The sequence below is a fragment of the Bos taurus genome, chromosome 15 (genome assembly GCF_002263795.3).
Source record: "Bos taurus isolate L1 Dominette 01449 registration number 42190680 breed Hereford chromosome 15, ARS-UCD2.0, whole genome shotgun sequence".
Taxonomy (NCBI): Eukaryota; Metazoa; Chordata; class Mammalia; order Artiodactyla; family Bovidae; genus Bos; species Bos taurus.
Window position 1 is genome coordinate 57,125,170 of NC_037342.1, and position 18,531 is coordinate 57,143,700.

The following is an 18,531-nucleotide window of genomic DNA, read 5'->3' on the forward strand; positions in this document are numbered from 1 at the left end:
AAAGTAAGTACCAGGCATTATTCTCACACTTTAATCATTTAATATTCACACTCGTCTGTAAATTAATTACCATTGGTGGCTCAGATGGTAAAGATTCTTCCTGCCATGCAGGCGACCCGGGATCGATCCCTGGGTTGGGAAGATCCCCTGGAGAAGAAAGTGGTAACCCACTCTAGTATTCTTGCCTGGAGAATTTCCATGGACAGAGGAGCCTGGTGGGCTACATTATGTGGATTTGCAAAGAGTTGGACACGACTGAGCAACTAACACCCACACACACTTTCTAATTTTGAAGTTGAGTAAACAGAAGCAGAGAGATTGAAAAGTTTATCGAAGATCAATAATTCATATTTTGCCAGTAATTCATATATGCTCATTCTTGTGCATGAGCAAAACCATCCCTCTATCCACCCACTCTTACTTTTTCTTTCTCTAGAAACCAAATGTGTGCAAAATGCTAAGATCTCAAAACTGAATGAGACTTGCTTTCTACCTTGAGGTAGCTCATGGTGTCACAGAAAAATACGCACCTATACTAGAAGTGCCTTGGGAGTGCTACAGATGCTTAGGGAACATGGTAGCAAATACCGCATAAAGGCATTACTAAAGCTTTTCCAATGGTGATGGCATCTGAGCCTCACTCTGAAAGATAGAAGTTTTCAGGACAAAAGAAATAACATGAAGAAAATGTGGCTGAATGACCAGGTTATTGAAGGAATAAGGAGACGTTGACTGTGAGATTATGAACTTAACTACAGTGGGAAATTATAGGAAGAGCTGTTACAGATTTATCTTTTACTAATTTCTGTTTTTTTTCCCAGTGTATTCTAAAGAAAGCACTTTGCAAATAGCACCTTTCATAAATAGCAGGCATCTCTATGACTCTTAGGTTTCATTTCTGCCAAGATCAATTTAAGTCTTAAAAAGGAAGCAAGGACATTAATGGTATTTGAGGGAGAGGGGATTTGCAAATCACTGTGTGGGTCACTGGTTGTGTAATGATAAATATTCAGGTCTTATTTGTGGCATTACCAAATGAATATTTAAAGAAAAATCTCATTTGTACTTAAAAATAGCAACAACAGCAACACTAAGTTGATAGGTTGCCTGAACCTTCAAGTTTCAGAACACTGTATCATGAACTAAGAGTAAATCCCTTTTGAAGTCCCCTTGAGATTTATTTATTTATTTATTTTTAATTGGGGGAAAATTGCTTTACAATATTGTGTTGGTTTCTGCCATACATCAACATCAATCTGCCATAGGTGTACGTATTCCCCTCCCTCATGATTTCAGTCAGTATGCGTGGAGGATACTTTACTTATTTATTCACTGCCATATCCCCATGGCATCCAGTCCCATCACTTCATGGCAAATAGATGAAGAAACAGTGGAAATAGTGGCTGACTTTATTTTTTGGGGCTCCAAAATCACTGCAGATGGTGATTGCAGCCAAGAAATTAAAAGATGCTTACTCCTTGGAAGGAAAGTTATGATCAACTTAGTATATTAAAAAGCAGAGTCATTACTTTGTCTACAAAAGTCCATCTAGTCAAGGCTATGGTTTTTCCAGTAGTCATGTATGGTTGTGAGAATTGGACTATAAAGCAAGCTGAGCGCCGAAGAATTGATGCTTTTGAACTCAGGTGTTGGAGAAGACTCTTGAGGGTCCCTTAGACTGCAAGGAGATCCAACCAGTCCGTCTTAAAGGAAATCAGTCCTGGGGTGTTCCTTGGAAGGACTGATGTTGAAGCTGAAACTCCAATATTTTGGCCACCTGATGCGAAGAGCTGACTCATTTGAAAAGCCCCTGATGCTGGGAAAGATTGAGGGCAAGAGGAGAAGGGGACAACAGAGGATAAGATGGTTGGATGGCATCACCAACTCAATGGACATGAGTCTGAGTAAACTCCGGGAGTTGGTGATGGACAGGGAGGCCTGGCGTGCTGCAGTTCATGGGGTCTCAAATAGTCGGACACAACTGAGCGACTGAACTGAACTGATGTCCCATTGTCTGGAAAAATATGTAACATCTATAACAATAAATACTTATCAAATGAATATATTAATTAGTAAAATACCTAATAGAACTTTATCTTGATCTTTCATTTGTAAGTATTCATTTGCATATCATTTGTGCAAACCTAGTGCCATGCAGTACAGCTATGATTGTGAACAAGACGAACGTGGCCCTTTAAAGAGACTATATTTTAAATGATATCCTAATAAATAAATGCATGCAAACATGATAAGTTCTGAAGGAAAGTTATGACCTACCTAGATAGCATATTCAAAAGCAGATACATTACTTTGCCAACAAAGGTCCGTCTAGTCAAGGCTATGGTTTTTCCTGTGGTCATGTATGGATGTGAGAGTTGCACTGTGAAGAAGGCTGAGCGCTGAAGAATTGATGCTTTTGAACTGTGGTGTTGGAGAAGACTCTTGAGAGTCCCTCGGACTGCAAGGAGATCCAACCAGTCCATTCTGAAGGAGATCAGCCCTGGGATTTCTTTGGAAGGAATGATGCTGAGGCTGAAACTCCAGTACTTGGCCACCTCATGTGAAGAGTTGACTCATTGGAAAAGACTCTGATGCTGGGAGGAATTGGGGGCAGGAGGAGAAGGAGACGCCAGAGGATGAGATGGCTGGATGGCATCACTGACTCGATGGATGTGAGTCTGAGTGAACTCCGGGAGTTGGTGATGGACAGGGAGGCCTGGCATGCTGCGATTCATGGGATCGCAAAGAGTCGGACACGACTGAGCGACTGAAATGAAATGAATAGCAAGGAAAAGAACCTATTTTTGGTGGACTGTTTGACTTGGAAATCAGAGCAGTACAGAAAGATAAGGGCTTTCCTGGTAGCTCAGTGGTAGAGAACCTACCTGCTAAGGCAGAAGATGCAGATTCGATCCCTCTGTCGGGAAGGTTGCCTGCAGAAGGAAATGGCAACTCACTCGAGTATTCATGCCAGACGTAATTTTAGTAATGTACTTACCCTTATTTAAAAAAAAAAAAAAAAAAAACTTAAAACTTTATTCTCTAGTGTTAAAAAGGCGTATGTTGTTTTCTCCTCCCAAAGGCTTATGCTCGGTGCTCCTCTGAAGTTACACATCTGTACATGTGTAGTGGGTTGTGTCTGTAGATCCCCCCACATTCATCCTGTACCTTTTTCTACCCTGCACCGTGTCCCAGCAAGCAGATATCTATGACTGACAGCAACCGCTGGTTCTCATGCTCCCTAACTACTGTTTAGATTTGACCAGTGGGAGGCTTCAGCAGCAGATTAGAAGCTGACAAAAGAGAGGCTGGGGTATATTATTTCCTTGGCTCCCTTCATGCCTGTCTGTGGTTGGCAGTGGCTACGTTCCTATGTCTAGGCACACGGAATCTGACAGATTTCCTCTTCCCCACCTTTAACTGTCTCCAGGTTCGTTTATCTACTTCCTCTCCTTGCTCTGTAGGCCCAAGAGTGATAAAGGTTTCCGGGTACTGTTAGTTGTAGCGAGCTTCCCTGACTGTTATCTTTTTATCTTAATCCTGCCCACAGCCTTAAAGTAGGCTTCCCTTGTGGCTGAGCTGGTAAAGAATCTGCTTGCAATGCTGGAGACTCGGGTTCAATCCCTCGGTTGGGAAGATACCCTGGAGAAGGGAAAGGCTACCCACTCCAGTATTCTGGCCTGGAAAATTCCATGGACTATATAGTTCATGGGGTCACAAAGAGTCAGACATGACTGAGCGACTGTCACTTCACTTTTAATAATCTCATCAGTTACTCTGAGTTAACCATCTCTGGTTTCCCTAGTGGTTCAGTGGTAAAGAATCCCCTGTCAGTGCAGGAGATGCAGGTTTGATCCCTGGGTTGGGAAGATATCCTGGAAAAGGACATGGCAACCCATTCCAGTATTCTTGCCTCGGAAATCCCATGGACAGAGGAGCCTGGTGGGCTACAGTCCTTAGGGTCATAAAAGAATTGGACAAGACTTAGTGGCTAAACAACAACTGTCTCTACTCTACTAGGACAGTATGAGTAGACATACTTTTTCTTGTTCAGTTCAGTTCAGTTCAGTTCAGTCGCTCAGTCGTGTCCGACTCTTTGCAACCCCATAAATCGCAGCACGCCAGGCCTCCCTGTCCATCACCAACTCCCAGAGTTTACCCAGACTCACGTCCATCAAGTGAGTGATGCCATCCAGCCATCTCATCCTCTGTTGTCCCCTTTTCCTCCTGCCCCCAATCCCTCCCAGCACCAGAGTCTTTTCCAATGAGTCAGCTCTTCGCATGAGGTGGCCAAAGTACTGGAGTTTCAGCTAGACATCAGTCCTTCCAAAGAAATCCCAGGGCTGATCTCCTTTAGAATGGACTATTCTTATTCAATTGAAAGGAAAACTGAAAAGTGAGTGAAGAGCAAATTATTGTAAAATGAATTTTTAAGTAAACAGAGAAGTTGCTTGTTATATTCCAAAGAACAGAGACCTTGAAATCAGGTTGACCAGGTTTGTTTCAGGCTCCAACACTTCCTGCCTGTGGGACCTGAGACAAGTTACTGTCTTTTGTGTCTCAGGATTCTCACATGTAAAGTGGGGATGACAAGCCTTAACAGGATTGCTGTGAGAAGTATTGATAATGCTCAGGGTGCACCTAGCATTTTGTAGGCACTCAATAAATAGAGCTTTTATCACATAGAAATAACCTGCTGAAAAGGACACACTCAAGCCACATGTTCTTTTGAGGGAGAGAAAACTATTATGATTTCACAAGGCAAACAAATAAGAAAATTATGTGCTCATTTTTGCTTTTATTTTTCCATAAAGCTTATTATTTAGGTAAATATGCTTTGATTGTATCCACTAATACAGCAAAATGTGTTTGGAGTTTATAAAATTAAATAGCATCTAAGACATCACCTCTCCTCAGGCCATCAGTTCGAAAGTACTTCTGATAAAGGTATAAAATCTTACTAAATAGCGTAATTCTTCTTGAGACTATAAAAAGAGACAAATATATTTATTTTTAAATTTATTTTTAAGAATTTTCTCTAGAAAAATGAGCCTTTAAATGAACCTAGAACCTATTATACAGAGTGAAGTGAGTCAGAAAGAGAAAGATAAATATCGTATTCTAACGCACATATACAGAATTTAGAAAAATGGCTCTGAAGAATTGATTTACAGGGCAGCAATGGAGAAACAGACAGAGAATAGACTTATAGACATGGTAAGAGGGGAGGAGAGGGTGAGATGTTTGGAAAGAGTAAATAAAAAAAATTTTCCTCTTATAGACATATTATGAAATTCATTGCTGCTGCTGCTGCTAAGTCGCTTCAGTCGTGTCCGACTCTGTGCGACGCCAAAGACAGCAGCCCACCAGGCTCCCCCGTCCCTGGGATTCTCCAGGCAAGAACACTGGAGTGGGTGGCCATTTCATTCTCCAATGCATGAAAGTGAAAAGTGAAAGTGAAGTCGCTCAGTCGTATCCGACTCACAGCGACCTGAGGCACTGCAGCCTACCAGGCTCCTCCGTCCATGGGATTTTCCAGGCAAGAGTACTGGAGTGGGGTGCCATTGCCTTCTCTGATGAAATTCATTAGATAACAATATTGTGTTCTTTTGCTACCAATATCCCAAAATTCTTCTAACAATTTACTTGGCAGAAATGTCAAAGTTTGATCTATAAAATATGCATATATTTTATATATTTATAAATATTTGTGCATTATTTTATATATATTAAATATATATATATTTTCACGTAAGTCATTTAGGATGAGTTAGTTTTTTTGAAATTTTATAAGAGTGGTGGGTCTTTTGAAAAATGTGTATTTTGCACCGAAAACAACAAAGATTTTTTTACTCTTCAATTTTCTCTTTGAAGTTTTTTTTTTTTTTTTGGTTTTTAACCTTTATTCTTAGCATATATCAAGAAAGGACCTGTTTTTCCAATTAAAACTTTTTATCATCTGGAAGCTCATTGAGTTAAGTAGTATCTCAATCAGAACTTTACCTCCTTTGATGTCAGATGTCTTATGTGAATGTATTTCTAGAAAATACCTTATTTGTAATTGGGCCTTTGTGTATACCCAAGTGAAATAGTCTTTTCATGAGATCCTTTTAAATATGTGAGCATTTATTAAGCCCTCTTAGAACAGTTGGAAGTAGTACTAATTGTTGCTTTAGAAAAAGCTGTTATAAATATAGGAAATGACATATTTCTATGCTTCTACAGGTATAACCTTGAACTTATGAGCAGCATATGTTTAACAAAACTGACATGTTACTGTGGTCTCTTTTCTAGTTATCAGCTTTAAATAGGTAACTGTCAAATATTCAAGGGTACCAGCTAACATCATACAAGAAAAGAAGTGGAACTTCAGAATAGAAGAAAATAGGCCTGAATGTGCTGTGGGAGTAGTTAGTGTTAATCATGCCAAGGAAATAACAGATATTGCTGGTTATGCCAAGCAGAATGTGATGGTGTTTGATGTGGAAATTTGAAAAGAAACTGTACTTTTTAGAACATTAGGTTATCACACTTTCAGCTTAAATTTTATTGGTTTCTAGCAAAGCCAACCTGTATGATAGTTTTGGAAACACACAATTGTTTAGGAAATGAGAAAGTTCTGCTTTAAGGTCAATGGGGAAGAAAAATGCAGAGCTTTAGGAAGGATATGTGTATCATCAACATTGTTGTCTCAATTTTCTTTTTATGTTGTTTTTAACAAATGTTTTCCACAGTTATGTGTTTATGGAAGGTCTTACACAGAATTTCTTACCTTATATGCATAATCCTTTGTAGAAAACTTACTAAATCCAAGAATTATAAATAAAATTGTAGGAGAAGGAATGGTTCAGAAAGAATCAGCTCAGATTACCTACACAGTCAGGACTTCACTGTTACTACCTCTTGGATTAGGAGTTCCTCTTTGGTGGTTATATGATGACTTATCCATATTTTTATATGTTTTTAATATAAAGAACTACTTTTATGTATATGAACATCTCTTGATGGTGAGCAGCATTTTTACCAAACGCTGAGTTAAGTCCTGGTCCAGAAAAAGAACTCAATAATTGTTGGAATTATTAAACATTAGAAAACTGAATGAATAAAAATTAGGTTTAAGCATAATAATATTTATGTTATATAACTCAGTTACACACGTTGTTAACTTAATGATGGAAATGGAAAAATAACAATTAGGTTTACAAATAATAGCTGATACTTATTTTGTGCCAGTCACAGTGTCTACTCATAGCAGATTGTGTATTATTCCTATCCGTTATTTTAGGGCTTCCCAGGGGGCCCAGTGGTAAAGAATCTACCTGAAGTGCAGGAGATGTGGGTTTGATGCCTGGGTCAGGAACATTCCCTGGAAAAAGAAATGGCAACCCACTCCAGTATTCTTGCCTGGGAAATCCCGTGGACAGAGAAGCCTGGTGGGCTACAGGCCATAGGGTCACAAAAGACCAGACACGACTTCATGACTAAACAATTATTTTATAGATCAGCACAAGAACAGCAACTTGTCAGATGATGGGTAGACATCCCAGTTACTGTGTACCAAACAGCACACATTCGTTTTTCATCAGCATATTTCAGAGTTGGCTAAGATTGTGGATATAGAATTACAGGTTCTGAAGTTTGCTCTGGCTCTGTGGTTTCTACATTCAGAGCCCTCTGCTGAAAATTTGTGTGATATTTTTACTAAGTGAAACCATGGTAACCACTCATCTAGGACTGGGGTTTGTGAAGAGCCGTGTGGGGAGCATTCTGTATAGATCATGGGTTCTGGAATCCAATGACTATCACTTTCACATTCAGTTTTCTGCCAATTGCTTGATTTATGACCTAGAGTAGGTAAATTTCATTGCTTCTCACATTTTCATTTCCCATTTGAAGTATGTTTAAAACTATTTTATAAATTTTGGCAAATGCAGTTATTCAAAAAAAAAGGACATAAGGCAGATAAATCTGTGAAAAATAATGGGAACATAAGCGTATGCAAAACTCCCCAAAGAACCATAGGGAATTTGTACCCCCTACCTGGCTGCAGCTGTAGCCCATTTGTGCCTCTTTCACTTACTGTACCGCAGTTGATGCTGTTGTTTTCTTCAGTTCTATAAATATGTTGCAATCTTTCTCCCCACGGCTTTTACACGTTATTATCTTTACCTAAAAGCACTCCCCACAGACACACACATATAAACAACAACACAAACATACATAGACACCTTTCTATATGTTAGGTTCCTTTTCATGTTTTTTTTTTTTTGCCTAACATTGTCAGTTCTTCAGAGAAAATGTCCCTGATCACTTCATAAAAAAGACCTTTTTATAATTCTTCATTATATAACTATGCCTGTATTTTCATAGCGTTTCAGACAATTTATATATGCGTATACATATTGTTTGACCAATGTCTGACACTCTGCTTGAGTTAAAGTCCCATGAGGGCAGAAATTATATGTCAACCGTATTCACCACTGTATATCTAATATCAACATGGAGCCTGCAGAGAGCAAAAACCCAAGTAATGTCTTTTCTGTGACTAGGTGAATACAGAGATGAATCAAATGATGGAAAATACTGATAGCATTGATGAGCATAAAGCTTAGTCTCACCCTATACTGGTTTATAAAATAACAATATCTACATGTGTGCTGGCCTTCCCAGTCGGCACTAGTGATAAAGAACCTGGCTGCCAATGCAGGAGACCTAAGAGATGCTGGTTCGATCCCTGGTTCTGGACAATTTCCCTGGAGGAGGAAGTGGCAACCCACTCCAGTATTCTTGCCTGGAGAATCCCCATCGACAGAGGCGCCTGGCAGGCTACAGTCCGTTGGGTTACAAAGAGTCGGACACGACTGAAGTGACTTAGCATGCACATGCACTCAGGCACCAGCGTGATTGTCATCTTTAGCTCAGCAGTTTTTGAACATGCATTCTGGGTTCAGTAGATTAAGGTAACTAGTATCATTGTAGAGTCCCTAGTAAGGCCATTCTCAGAGGACCAAGGCATTTCTCTCTGTTTCTAATATCTTTACTAGCAACTATTACCATCTTCCATCTGTGTACTAACCCCCTCCAAAGAATATTTATTCATTTACTTATATGTTCTTCTATGGTAAAAGATAGTTTTCAGCCAGAGCCCTGTAACAAAAACAGATCATTTAATATTAAACATCAGTGTCTTCTAAATGAAATAAAATATTAGACCATATTACAAAAGATTCACAAGTATAAACCCTTACTAGGACAGATTTTTCCTGTGCAGTTACTTGGATGTAGTATAGAAAACTCTAGTCAGTCCTTAACTAAGGGAGATTGTATGATATTTGAGTAGGATTTCAATATGAGTTTTGTAGGCCTTAGGGAATCCCTCTTCAAAAGAGTATTTTCCTTTCTTACTATTATGGAGTCCCAGAAAGCTAAGTGAAAGAAAGTGAAAGTGTTAGTTGCCAAAGACTGCATCAATTTATAATTTTTTCTTGCATCCCTTTCTAGTTCACATTTTATTTGCACCCTGATAATTATTTGAAACTAATTAAATACATTTTTTAATAAAACAGGAAGATAAAATCCATACTGCTAGGTTTATTTGCATTTCATCTATTCAATCATGTCTTATTTCTGCAGAACCACTTTCAAAAATTGTCATTTTTTCCCCAAGATTCTCATTTTTCTCAAAGGACAGTGCACATTGGTACCTCTGCTTGTCTTTATTTGAATTCATGCATTTGATACGTTCTTAGAAATCTGGAGTTAATTCATGAGCTGATTATAAAATAGCTTAAAAGTATTGACCAGAACAATGTTGGTGGAGTTTAGTTAACTTGTTTGTCTTATAATAAATATGATAATTACTGTCATGCTGGAGAAGACTCTTGAGAGTCCCTTGGACAGCAAGATCAAACCAGTCAATCCCAAAGGAAATCAACCCTGAATATTCATTGGAAGGATTGATGCTGAGGCTGAAGCTCCAATATTTTGGCTACCTAATGTGAAGAGCTGACTCATTGGAAAAGACCCTGATGCTGGGGGAAATTGAGGGCAAGAGGCGAAGGGGGCAACAGAGGATAAGATGGTTGAAAGGCATCACTGACTCAATGGACATGAGTTTGAGCAAACTCAGGGAGATAGTGAAGGCCGGAGAAGGATGGCATGCTGCATTTCATGGGGTCGCAAAGAGTCAGACACAACTTAGTGACTGAACAATATATCCATCTATCTGTATATGTATACACACATATACCAAGTACATATAAAATAACAAGAAAAAGCCTAACAATACACTAGAAAAACCATAAAATCGCTTAGTCATTGAAGAGTTATAATCGGCTATGAAATATATGAAAACATGTTCAATCTGTTACACAAAGAATAAAACAATTTTTTAGTTTTCTATTTGTTGGCTTTTTATTTTATTCAGAGTTAAAACAATGGATACTGTCTAGAGTTGGCCAGGAAATTTCATAAGGAAATGGATTCCATCTTGTACTATTTGTGGAAGTGTGAAAAGATAAAGCTTTCAGGGAGATCAGTTTGGCATTATTTATTCAAATCGTAAATATTCATGTTCTTCAAACCAGCAACTGTACATCTAAGTGTTTCCTCTTAGAGAAATACTCAGTATGTGCAAAAGAAGGCATATGCCAGAATACTCACAGCAGTATTCCAGGGCTGAGGAATGCCCTGGGATTAATGTGAGGAAGTGAGGAATAATGGGGACAGGGATGTGCAGGGGCATGGGGTCATTCATTGCTGGGAGCATACAGTTACAGGGACATCCAGTTATGGAGCCAGAGTCCTATCTAGGGGCATTCTTTCTTCTGGCAGATCAGTCCTCTGTGAAGGGAGGGACTGTTACATGGAGCACAGGAATATTGTCCCTCGACCCCTGCCTATTGACCGATTTTTGTGCTAACTACATGTGCTACCTCTTTCCGCCTCTTGCTCACCCATTAGTGTGTTATGCATGTGTTGAAAGGAGGATAAGGTATAAAAAGAAGGGTTCCAGTTAATAAGAGTAATTTGAATGTCAGTTCATTAGGTTTTATTTATTTCACTACTTTAAAACTGAAACAGATTTATCCAAAGACAATCCAAATTGTTGTCCTTATAACTCCCCAAATGAACTTAAACCTCAGTTTCTTTTTTGCAGGCCCTTTAACAAATAGTGAAGGCTCAAAACTGGAAGAGGAGCTGTTTATTTCTCATAATTGTTTGATAAAAATCTCAAAACACTTCCCTTGAAAATATAGAAACAGAATTTACTTAGTTCTAATCCCCAGGTGGTACTTTTCAATAGTATTTTCCTGAAATAGCCATCATGAGAATTAAAATTATTTGTTGATTTCTTCTGATAATTTCTTATTGTTAAAACATGCCATTTTGAATTTGCAGGTATGAATATAAGCAAGAGTGAGATAGCAAAAGAAACTTCATTAAAACCATCTCGGAGATCCTTGCCTTGCCTGGCCCAGAGCTATGCTTACTCAAAGAGCCTGAGCCAGTCTACCTCACTCTTCCAGTCAATTGAGAGTGAATCTCAGGATCCCACTTCTGTAACCTCAATCTCCGCTGACAAAGCAGAGCAAGGTGAGCTCTACTTTCTTGCTTAACTTATAAAGAGTAGTGTTCCAACCCTCTGTCTCTCTCTCCCTCCCTCTTGCCCTCTCTTCCTTTCTTCCACTTAGTGTTTATGGAGTCTTCAGAAAGGAGACTGGCATAGGAAGGAGAACAGTTGCCCCTGCCAGTCAGACAAAAGGCCATTCCTTGGCTAGATGATGTTCATCCCTTTATGTCCCTAAAAGTAGCCAATACCATGCAGATATGGACCTACTTTCTGTTGGGAGGAGAAAGACCAGCCACCCAAATCACTGGCTTATTAGCATTCCTAGTGAGAATTTATTACCAGTAATTAAATATGCCAGCAATAATAAACTTGGTTTCCTTAAAACAAAAGACCCCAAAACTTTAAATAATACTTACTGTAAAGCAATAAAGATTTGGTTGCATGAAGATGTGATTGGACAAGTGTTGGCAACCAAAACTACACACAGCTGCCCGTTTGAGATGCTGTTATACCTTTGCTAAGTCACTTCAGTCGTATCTGACTCTGTGTGACCCCATAGACGGCAGCCCACCAGGCTCCCCCGTCCCTGGGATCCTCCAGGCAAGAACACTGGAGTCGGTTGCCATTTCCTTCTCCATATTTCCTTCCTTCCTTATACCTTTAGAGAACTCCTTTTCAAAAGAGTTAGGAGTCAAAATACAACCAGGTCCTTTGTCATTCAGTGGATGGGTGTTTTTTTTTTTTTCCCCATCCATCTCTAAAAGCTTTTATGTTATGAAAACTCATTTCCTTATGATTCCTGAAGCTTGCTTCCTCCTCTAGATAAATTGAAAATTCTGATTTTCTCTTTTCAATAGTATTGGGAAAGTACTGCCTATTTTAAATAGTCAGCTTACATCCATGGCCAGTAAGAAAAGTGGCTAATTGTTCAAGAGAATCAAAGTGCTAAAATGTAAGATGGGTGTCTTTCTCATTTCAACTCATTAACTGAAAAACATTTCTTCATGTTTGGCAGTCATTTGGATATTAGTCACCACGGTTATTTTTCTAATCATTGTTATGTGTTTAGTCCCCCAAACTACAAAGTCTTTTTGCTGTTGTTCTAGTTAACACTGAGGAAGAGAGAAAAGATTCTGTGCTCAAATGTTCTTTCACCGACCTCAGTGATTTTTGCTTGGGTGAGTTGATTTTTGATATTTTCTTCCTCCTTTCTCCCATTCCAAAAGCAAACTGTCTTCAAATTTAAAACATTATTTTTTAAGAAAAAATTTCATGTTTAGTCTTTAACATTTGATGGATGAGAATAAAAGATTAAAGTATTGTTAAGGTATGTCATGTACAGTTGGTAAATCAAACACAGAAAGTTTTAGATGAACAACAATCCTATAACAGAAAAAAGAAAAAATTCTGCTGTTAGTCTTTTGGAAATTTCCTTCATTTCTCTATGAATAAAAAATTTTATACTATGTATAGATTTATCAAATTTCAGTATTATCTGTTGATCTCTTGTGCTAGATGAGGGCTTATTAGTCCATTTGTATAGCCTTTCATTCTTTTCAGTTACATTGCCATTTAAAATTTTTAATCACTTCAGATTAAATTTATAACTTTAAATAGTATATTTTTTAATAAAAAAATGCAGTATCACTTCTTTTTATACAATTCCAAGTTATGCCCTCTATGCTACTCTTGAATCCTCTTAGAGTCAAGGTCAAATAAACTCTCCTTTCCCACCCTCTATCACATACTTAAAGTCATGTCATATTGCATTTATTTTGTTGCTTATATAATGTCACAAACTTTTGTTAGTTTTATTTTCCGAGATCATCTAAATTTTTTCTCAGGAAAAGAAAAATATTCCTTTTTCTAAATACTTCCATTATACTTCAGCTTCTTGTTTTTATATCCTTTATCTCATTCTTCCTTAAGAAATTCTTAAGTGGTGTCCATTGACTCTCATTGAATTACTGCATTAATTCCATTTTCTAATTTCCCCCCATATTCTTCTTTCTTAGTTTTCATTCTCATTTTTTTTCAGAATATATCCTTAAACAACTACCTGTGAATATCGATGTGAGATGCAATCTTTTTAAGTTATTCTATATCTGCGATGACTTCTGTTGGTTCTTACATTTGATTGATATTTCTTTGTTTATAAAATTCTGCATTAAAAATAATTTCCTATGAAATTCGGTGATTAATTCAATGTCATCTAACATCTGTTATTACTGTTAGAAATTCCTTTGTAGTTGATTTTTCTTCTCTGTGTACATTTCTATTATATTTACTTTTTTTGTTGTGTTATAAAATTATACAACATTATATTTATATATTTGTGTATGTGTTTTAGTTCATCCCACTCTAGAGATCATTTGTCCTTTATATATTTGTCTTATGCCTCCTTTCCACTTCTGTGATACTTTATCTACAATTTATGCACTTTGGTTTTCCTTCTTTTTCTCTTTTGGGAAATGTAGTTAAAAGCCTGACATTTTCTCTCATCTCATAGTTTTGATTTCTGCCTCGGTTCAGGAAGATTCCTGGACTTTTTCCTCAAAATCTCTTTTCACTTCTGTTGGGGAGGGAGCAGGGCGGGGGATGCAACAGTATATGTATACTTAGTTTTTTGTTTTCAGAATATAACTTTTTCAGAGTATCCTATTATATTTCATAAATACTGCTACTGCTGCTAAGTCTCTTCAGTCGTGTCCAACTCTGTGCGACCCCATAGACAGCAGCCCACCAGGCTCTGCTGTCCCTGGGATTCTCCAGACAAGAACACTGGAGTGGGTTGCCATTTCCTTCTCCATTGCATGCAAGTGAAAAGTGAAAGTGAAGTCGCTCAGTCGCGTCCGACTTGTAGCGACCCCATGGACTGCAGCCCACCAGGGTCCTCCATCCATGGGATTTTCTAGGCAAGAGTACTGGAGTGGCTTGCCATTGCCTTCTCCGTTCATAAATACAGCATCTCTCTAACAACACTTGGCTATTGTCCTAAGTTTTCCTTTGCGTTGTAAATTTTAGTCTGCTTTCCCAGGGATCATTTTTAGCTGTAGAATTTTCTCAAATTTCTAGTGATTTTTTGGTCCTCTGTTTACATTTAGGAAAGACTGACTCAAAGCTGGATACAAGGACAAGTCTTAGAAACAGAAAGCATCTATGCTACAGTGAGTGGTTAAGGAACTGTTACTTAGATGATCCACCCATGTCAGACTGAGGACTGCACTCTAAAGTGCCAATGCCCACATTACTCTCTTATGCTGTGAATTTCTGTAGAGAAATGGTTTCTGTTTACCTGTTCTATTGTTCTGTTTTCTATTGCCTGTTTCAGTTCTCATCATGTTTTCACCCTCAATTTTCGTTCTTTCCTTCTATTTATCTGCCATCTTTGAGTCCAGACATCTCCAGGATTTGTCTAAGGAGAGTCACTCTCTCTTCTTACCTCTGAACATATTCTAGGCTAAGCTGCTCCATTAGTTAACACTTCCATCAGAATTTTGCCTTCTAGAACACTCTGGTAAATTTTTACTTTTTAATAGTTATCTGAAGTCTCCAGAGGAAGGGGCAACAAACATGCCTGAAAACTCATTCAGCCACCTTGAACTCTGTTTCTTCACACTATCAACAAGTTAATGATAAATGACTCTTTGATGAGATATTTTACCATATAGGACAGAGGGGGAAATCTGTGGAATACTTACTGTAGAGACTCAGTGTCCAATTTTACATCTAAAAATTTATCCCAAGAAAAATAATATTAGAAATTAAAAACATTTTTTCTTACAGCCTTTATTTATAGTCATTATCAAATTTAAGAACAGAAGCAAATTATACTACCTCACACCAGTCAGAATGGCCATCATGCAAAACTCTACAAATATTGGAGACGGTATGGAAAAAAGGGAAGCCTCCTACACTGTTGGCAGGAATGTAAGTTGGTACAGTCACTATGGAAAACAGTATGGAGGTTTCTCAGAAAACTAAAAGTAGAATTACCATCTGATGCAGCAATCCCACTCCTGGGCATGTATCAGGACAAAGAGAAAGTGTTAGTCTCTCAGTCATGTCTGACTCTGTGATCCCATGGACTGTAACCCACCAGGCTCCTCTGTGCATGGAATTCTCCAGGCAAGAATACTGGAGTGGGTAGCCATTAACAATAATTCAAAAAGATACATGCCTCTCTGTGTTCATAGCAGCACTATTCACAATAGCCAAGACATGGAGACAACCTAAATGTCCATTGACAGATGAACAGATAGAAAAGATATGGTATAGAAGAGTCTTTTGGACTCTGTGGGAGAGGGAGAGGGTGGGATGATTTGGGAGAATGGCATTGAAATACGTATAATATCATATATGGAACGAGTCGCCAGTCCAGGTTCGATGCACGATACTGGATGCTTGGGGCTGGTGCACTGGGACGACCCAGAGGGAGGGTATGGGGAGGAAGGAGGGAGGAGGGTTCAGGATGGGGAACACATGTATACCTGTGGCAGATTCATTTCGATATTTGGCAAAACCAATACAATATTGTAAAGTTTAAAAATAAAATTAAATTAAAAAAAAAAAAGAAAAGATATGGTACATAGATACAATGAAACACAACTCAGCCATAAAAAAGAACAAATTAGTGTCATTTGCAGATGATATCTAATAACATAGATGCTATTAGAATTATGATATTAAGTGAAGTCAAGTCAGAAAGAGAAGATATACCATACGGTATCACTTATCTGTGGAATCTAACATAAGGCCCAGATGAACCTATCTGTGAAACAGAAATAGACTCACAGACCTAGAGAACAGACTTGTGTTTACCAAAGGGGAGGCGAATGGGTAGGAACGGGCTGGGAGTTTGTGGTTAGTAGATGTGAACTATGACATACAGGATAGATGAGCAACAAGGTCCCACTGTATAGCACAGGGAACCATATTCAAGACCTCGGGATAAACCATAATGGGAAAGCATATAAAAAGAATGTGTGTGTATAACTGAGTCCTTCGCTGTAAAGCAGAAATTAATACAACATTTTAAATCAACTATACTTCAGTAAAAAAGCCCCCAAAACTTAAAAATTTATTTAAAAAATTAAGCAATAAAACAAAAAAATTCATAAAAATGGAAGCAAATTGAATATTTTAGTAATGGGAGAGTAGATAAATTGTGAAATATATACATGTTAGAATATCACAGGCTCATTAATACACTATATTATGGAACGTTTAGAAATACGTTGCTCAGAAGGGAAAACAGCTTAATGTAAATGCTACTGCTGCTGCTAAGTCACTTCAGTCGTGTCCGACTCTGTGCGATCCCATAGACGGCAGCCCGCCAGGCTCCTCTGTGCCTGGGATTTTCCAGGCAAGAACACTGGAGTGGGCTGCCATTTCCTTCTCCAATGCATGAAAGTGAAAAGTGAAAGTGAAGTCGCTCAGTTGTGTCCAACTCTTCGCAACCCCATGGACTGCAGCCTACCAGGCTCCTCCGTCCATGGGATTTTCCAGGCAAGAGTACTGGAGTCGGGTGCCATTTCCTTCTTCAAATGTAAATGCAGAATGCCTCTTATTTTAGTTAAAAATATATTGGAAAAAAACTAGAAAGAAATATACCATTATGCCAGCTGATAATGAATATCATCTCCACATGTGGTTATTTGGGGTTGTTATATATCTTCTTGCTGTCCATATTTTCTTTTTTCTCTAAGGAAGATATATACAAATATTATATAGTAAGAATATGTAAAGAAAAATACTGACATCAAAACTTTTTATAAGTTGAGAAAAAAGCTCATATTTCAGTCAAAATAGCACACAATTCTATGCATAGTTTTCAAAACTGATATTTGGAACTGGTTGATAACATTTGGAATAACGGTGGTACTGAAAGATTCTATCCTGATCCTCCATTAGTAGACAGTATAATTTTTATTTATTTTTTTTATAACAGAGACAATTATACTCAATATACTCTTTTGCCTTTTGCAGTTACAATGCAAGTTTGCTTCATTTGAATGAGATTTATATTTGGATTCATACTCGTTGGACTTGCCTACGAGCAATGCCTTAAAACAAGGGCCTTTCCTTCATAAATTGAATAGAAATAAAATGAAGTCAGAGTTTTATCAAAGAGTGATACCCCAACACGTGGGTCTGCCCCAACAAGTATTTTATAACCTCAGACTGAATTTATTTGTAATCCGTGGAACCCGAGCCATGAATTTTCAGTAGTGCACACACTGGTGGCCTGGCTGCATTGCCTGCATCAGGCATTCTCAAGTCACCTAGAGCTTTCAAAACTTCCGGGACCCACCTCCAGAGAGTCAGTTTTAATTGATCTAAGGATAGAAATCAGGATCCATACGTTTAACTGTTCCCCAGATAAATATTAAATATAGCCAGAATTAAGCATGTCTAGCCTACAACATGTATATTGATCTCTCTCTGAAGACTTCGCTGAGACACTTTTTCATAATTTGTTTAAAGGATGAGCTGTGTTATTTATAATAGCACTCTGAATGACTGTGAATTAGTCATGTTTTTTTAAATAATACCTCTTTGTGTGTGTGTGGCTTAGACACAAGGTTGGCTTATTAAGTTTCCTAATTAAAGGAAGACAACCACCAGCAGGTTCATTTCACATACAATATCGAGAAGAGCATTTCATCAGAACAGATATGCTCAGAGTGCAAAGGTCTTTCCCATAAAAAGTAATTAGTCCTGAAAGAGGTTACTTGTGTTAGTTGTTTTCTGATAAGAAAACAAAAACAGAACAAAAATCTTGTTCAAAATATCCATGCAGGTGTTACAGTTTGCATAGAACCCTTCATTAATAATTCTCCCAAGGTACTACTAGGAGCCTAACAATGACTCCAGTCATGTAAACCTTTCTATTCAATTCCAGGAATCTTATTTTTGACAGTTTGCCAATCCAAATATTAACACTTCCTCTACTGCAT

At 38.0% G+C, this 18,531-nt stretch overlaps 1 protein-coding gene across 5 annotated transcripts in view; it reads left to right on the plus strand.

Moving 5' to 3' along the window:
- Positions 1–18,531, plus strand: part of ANO3 (anoctamin 3) — a 457,212-nt gene that overhangs the window by 228,392 nt on the left and 210,289 nt on the right. For all 5 annotated transcript variants that reach the window (XM_059874526.1, XM_059874525.1, XM_059874527.1 and 2 more), the window contains 2 exon segments: positions 11,401–11,595; positions 12,679–12,750. In XM_059874526.1, coding sequence (XP_059730509.1) covers positions 11,401–11,595; positions 12,679–12,750 — 267 coding nt within the window.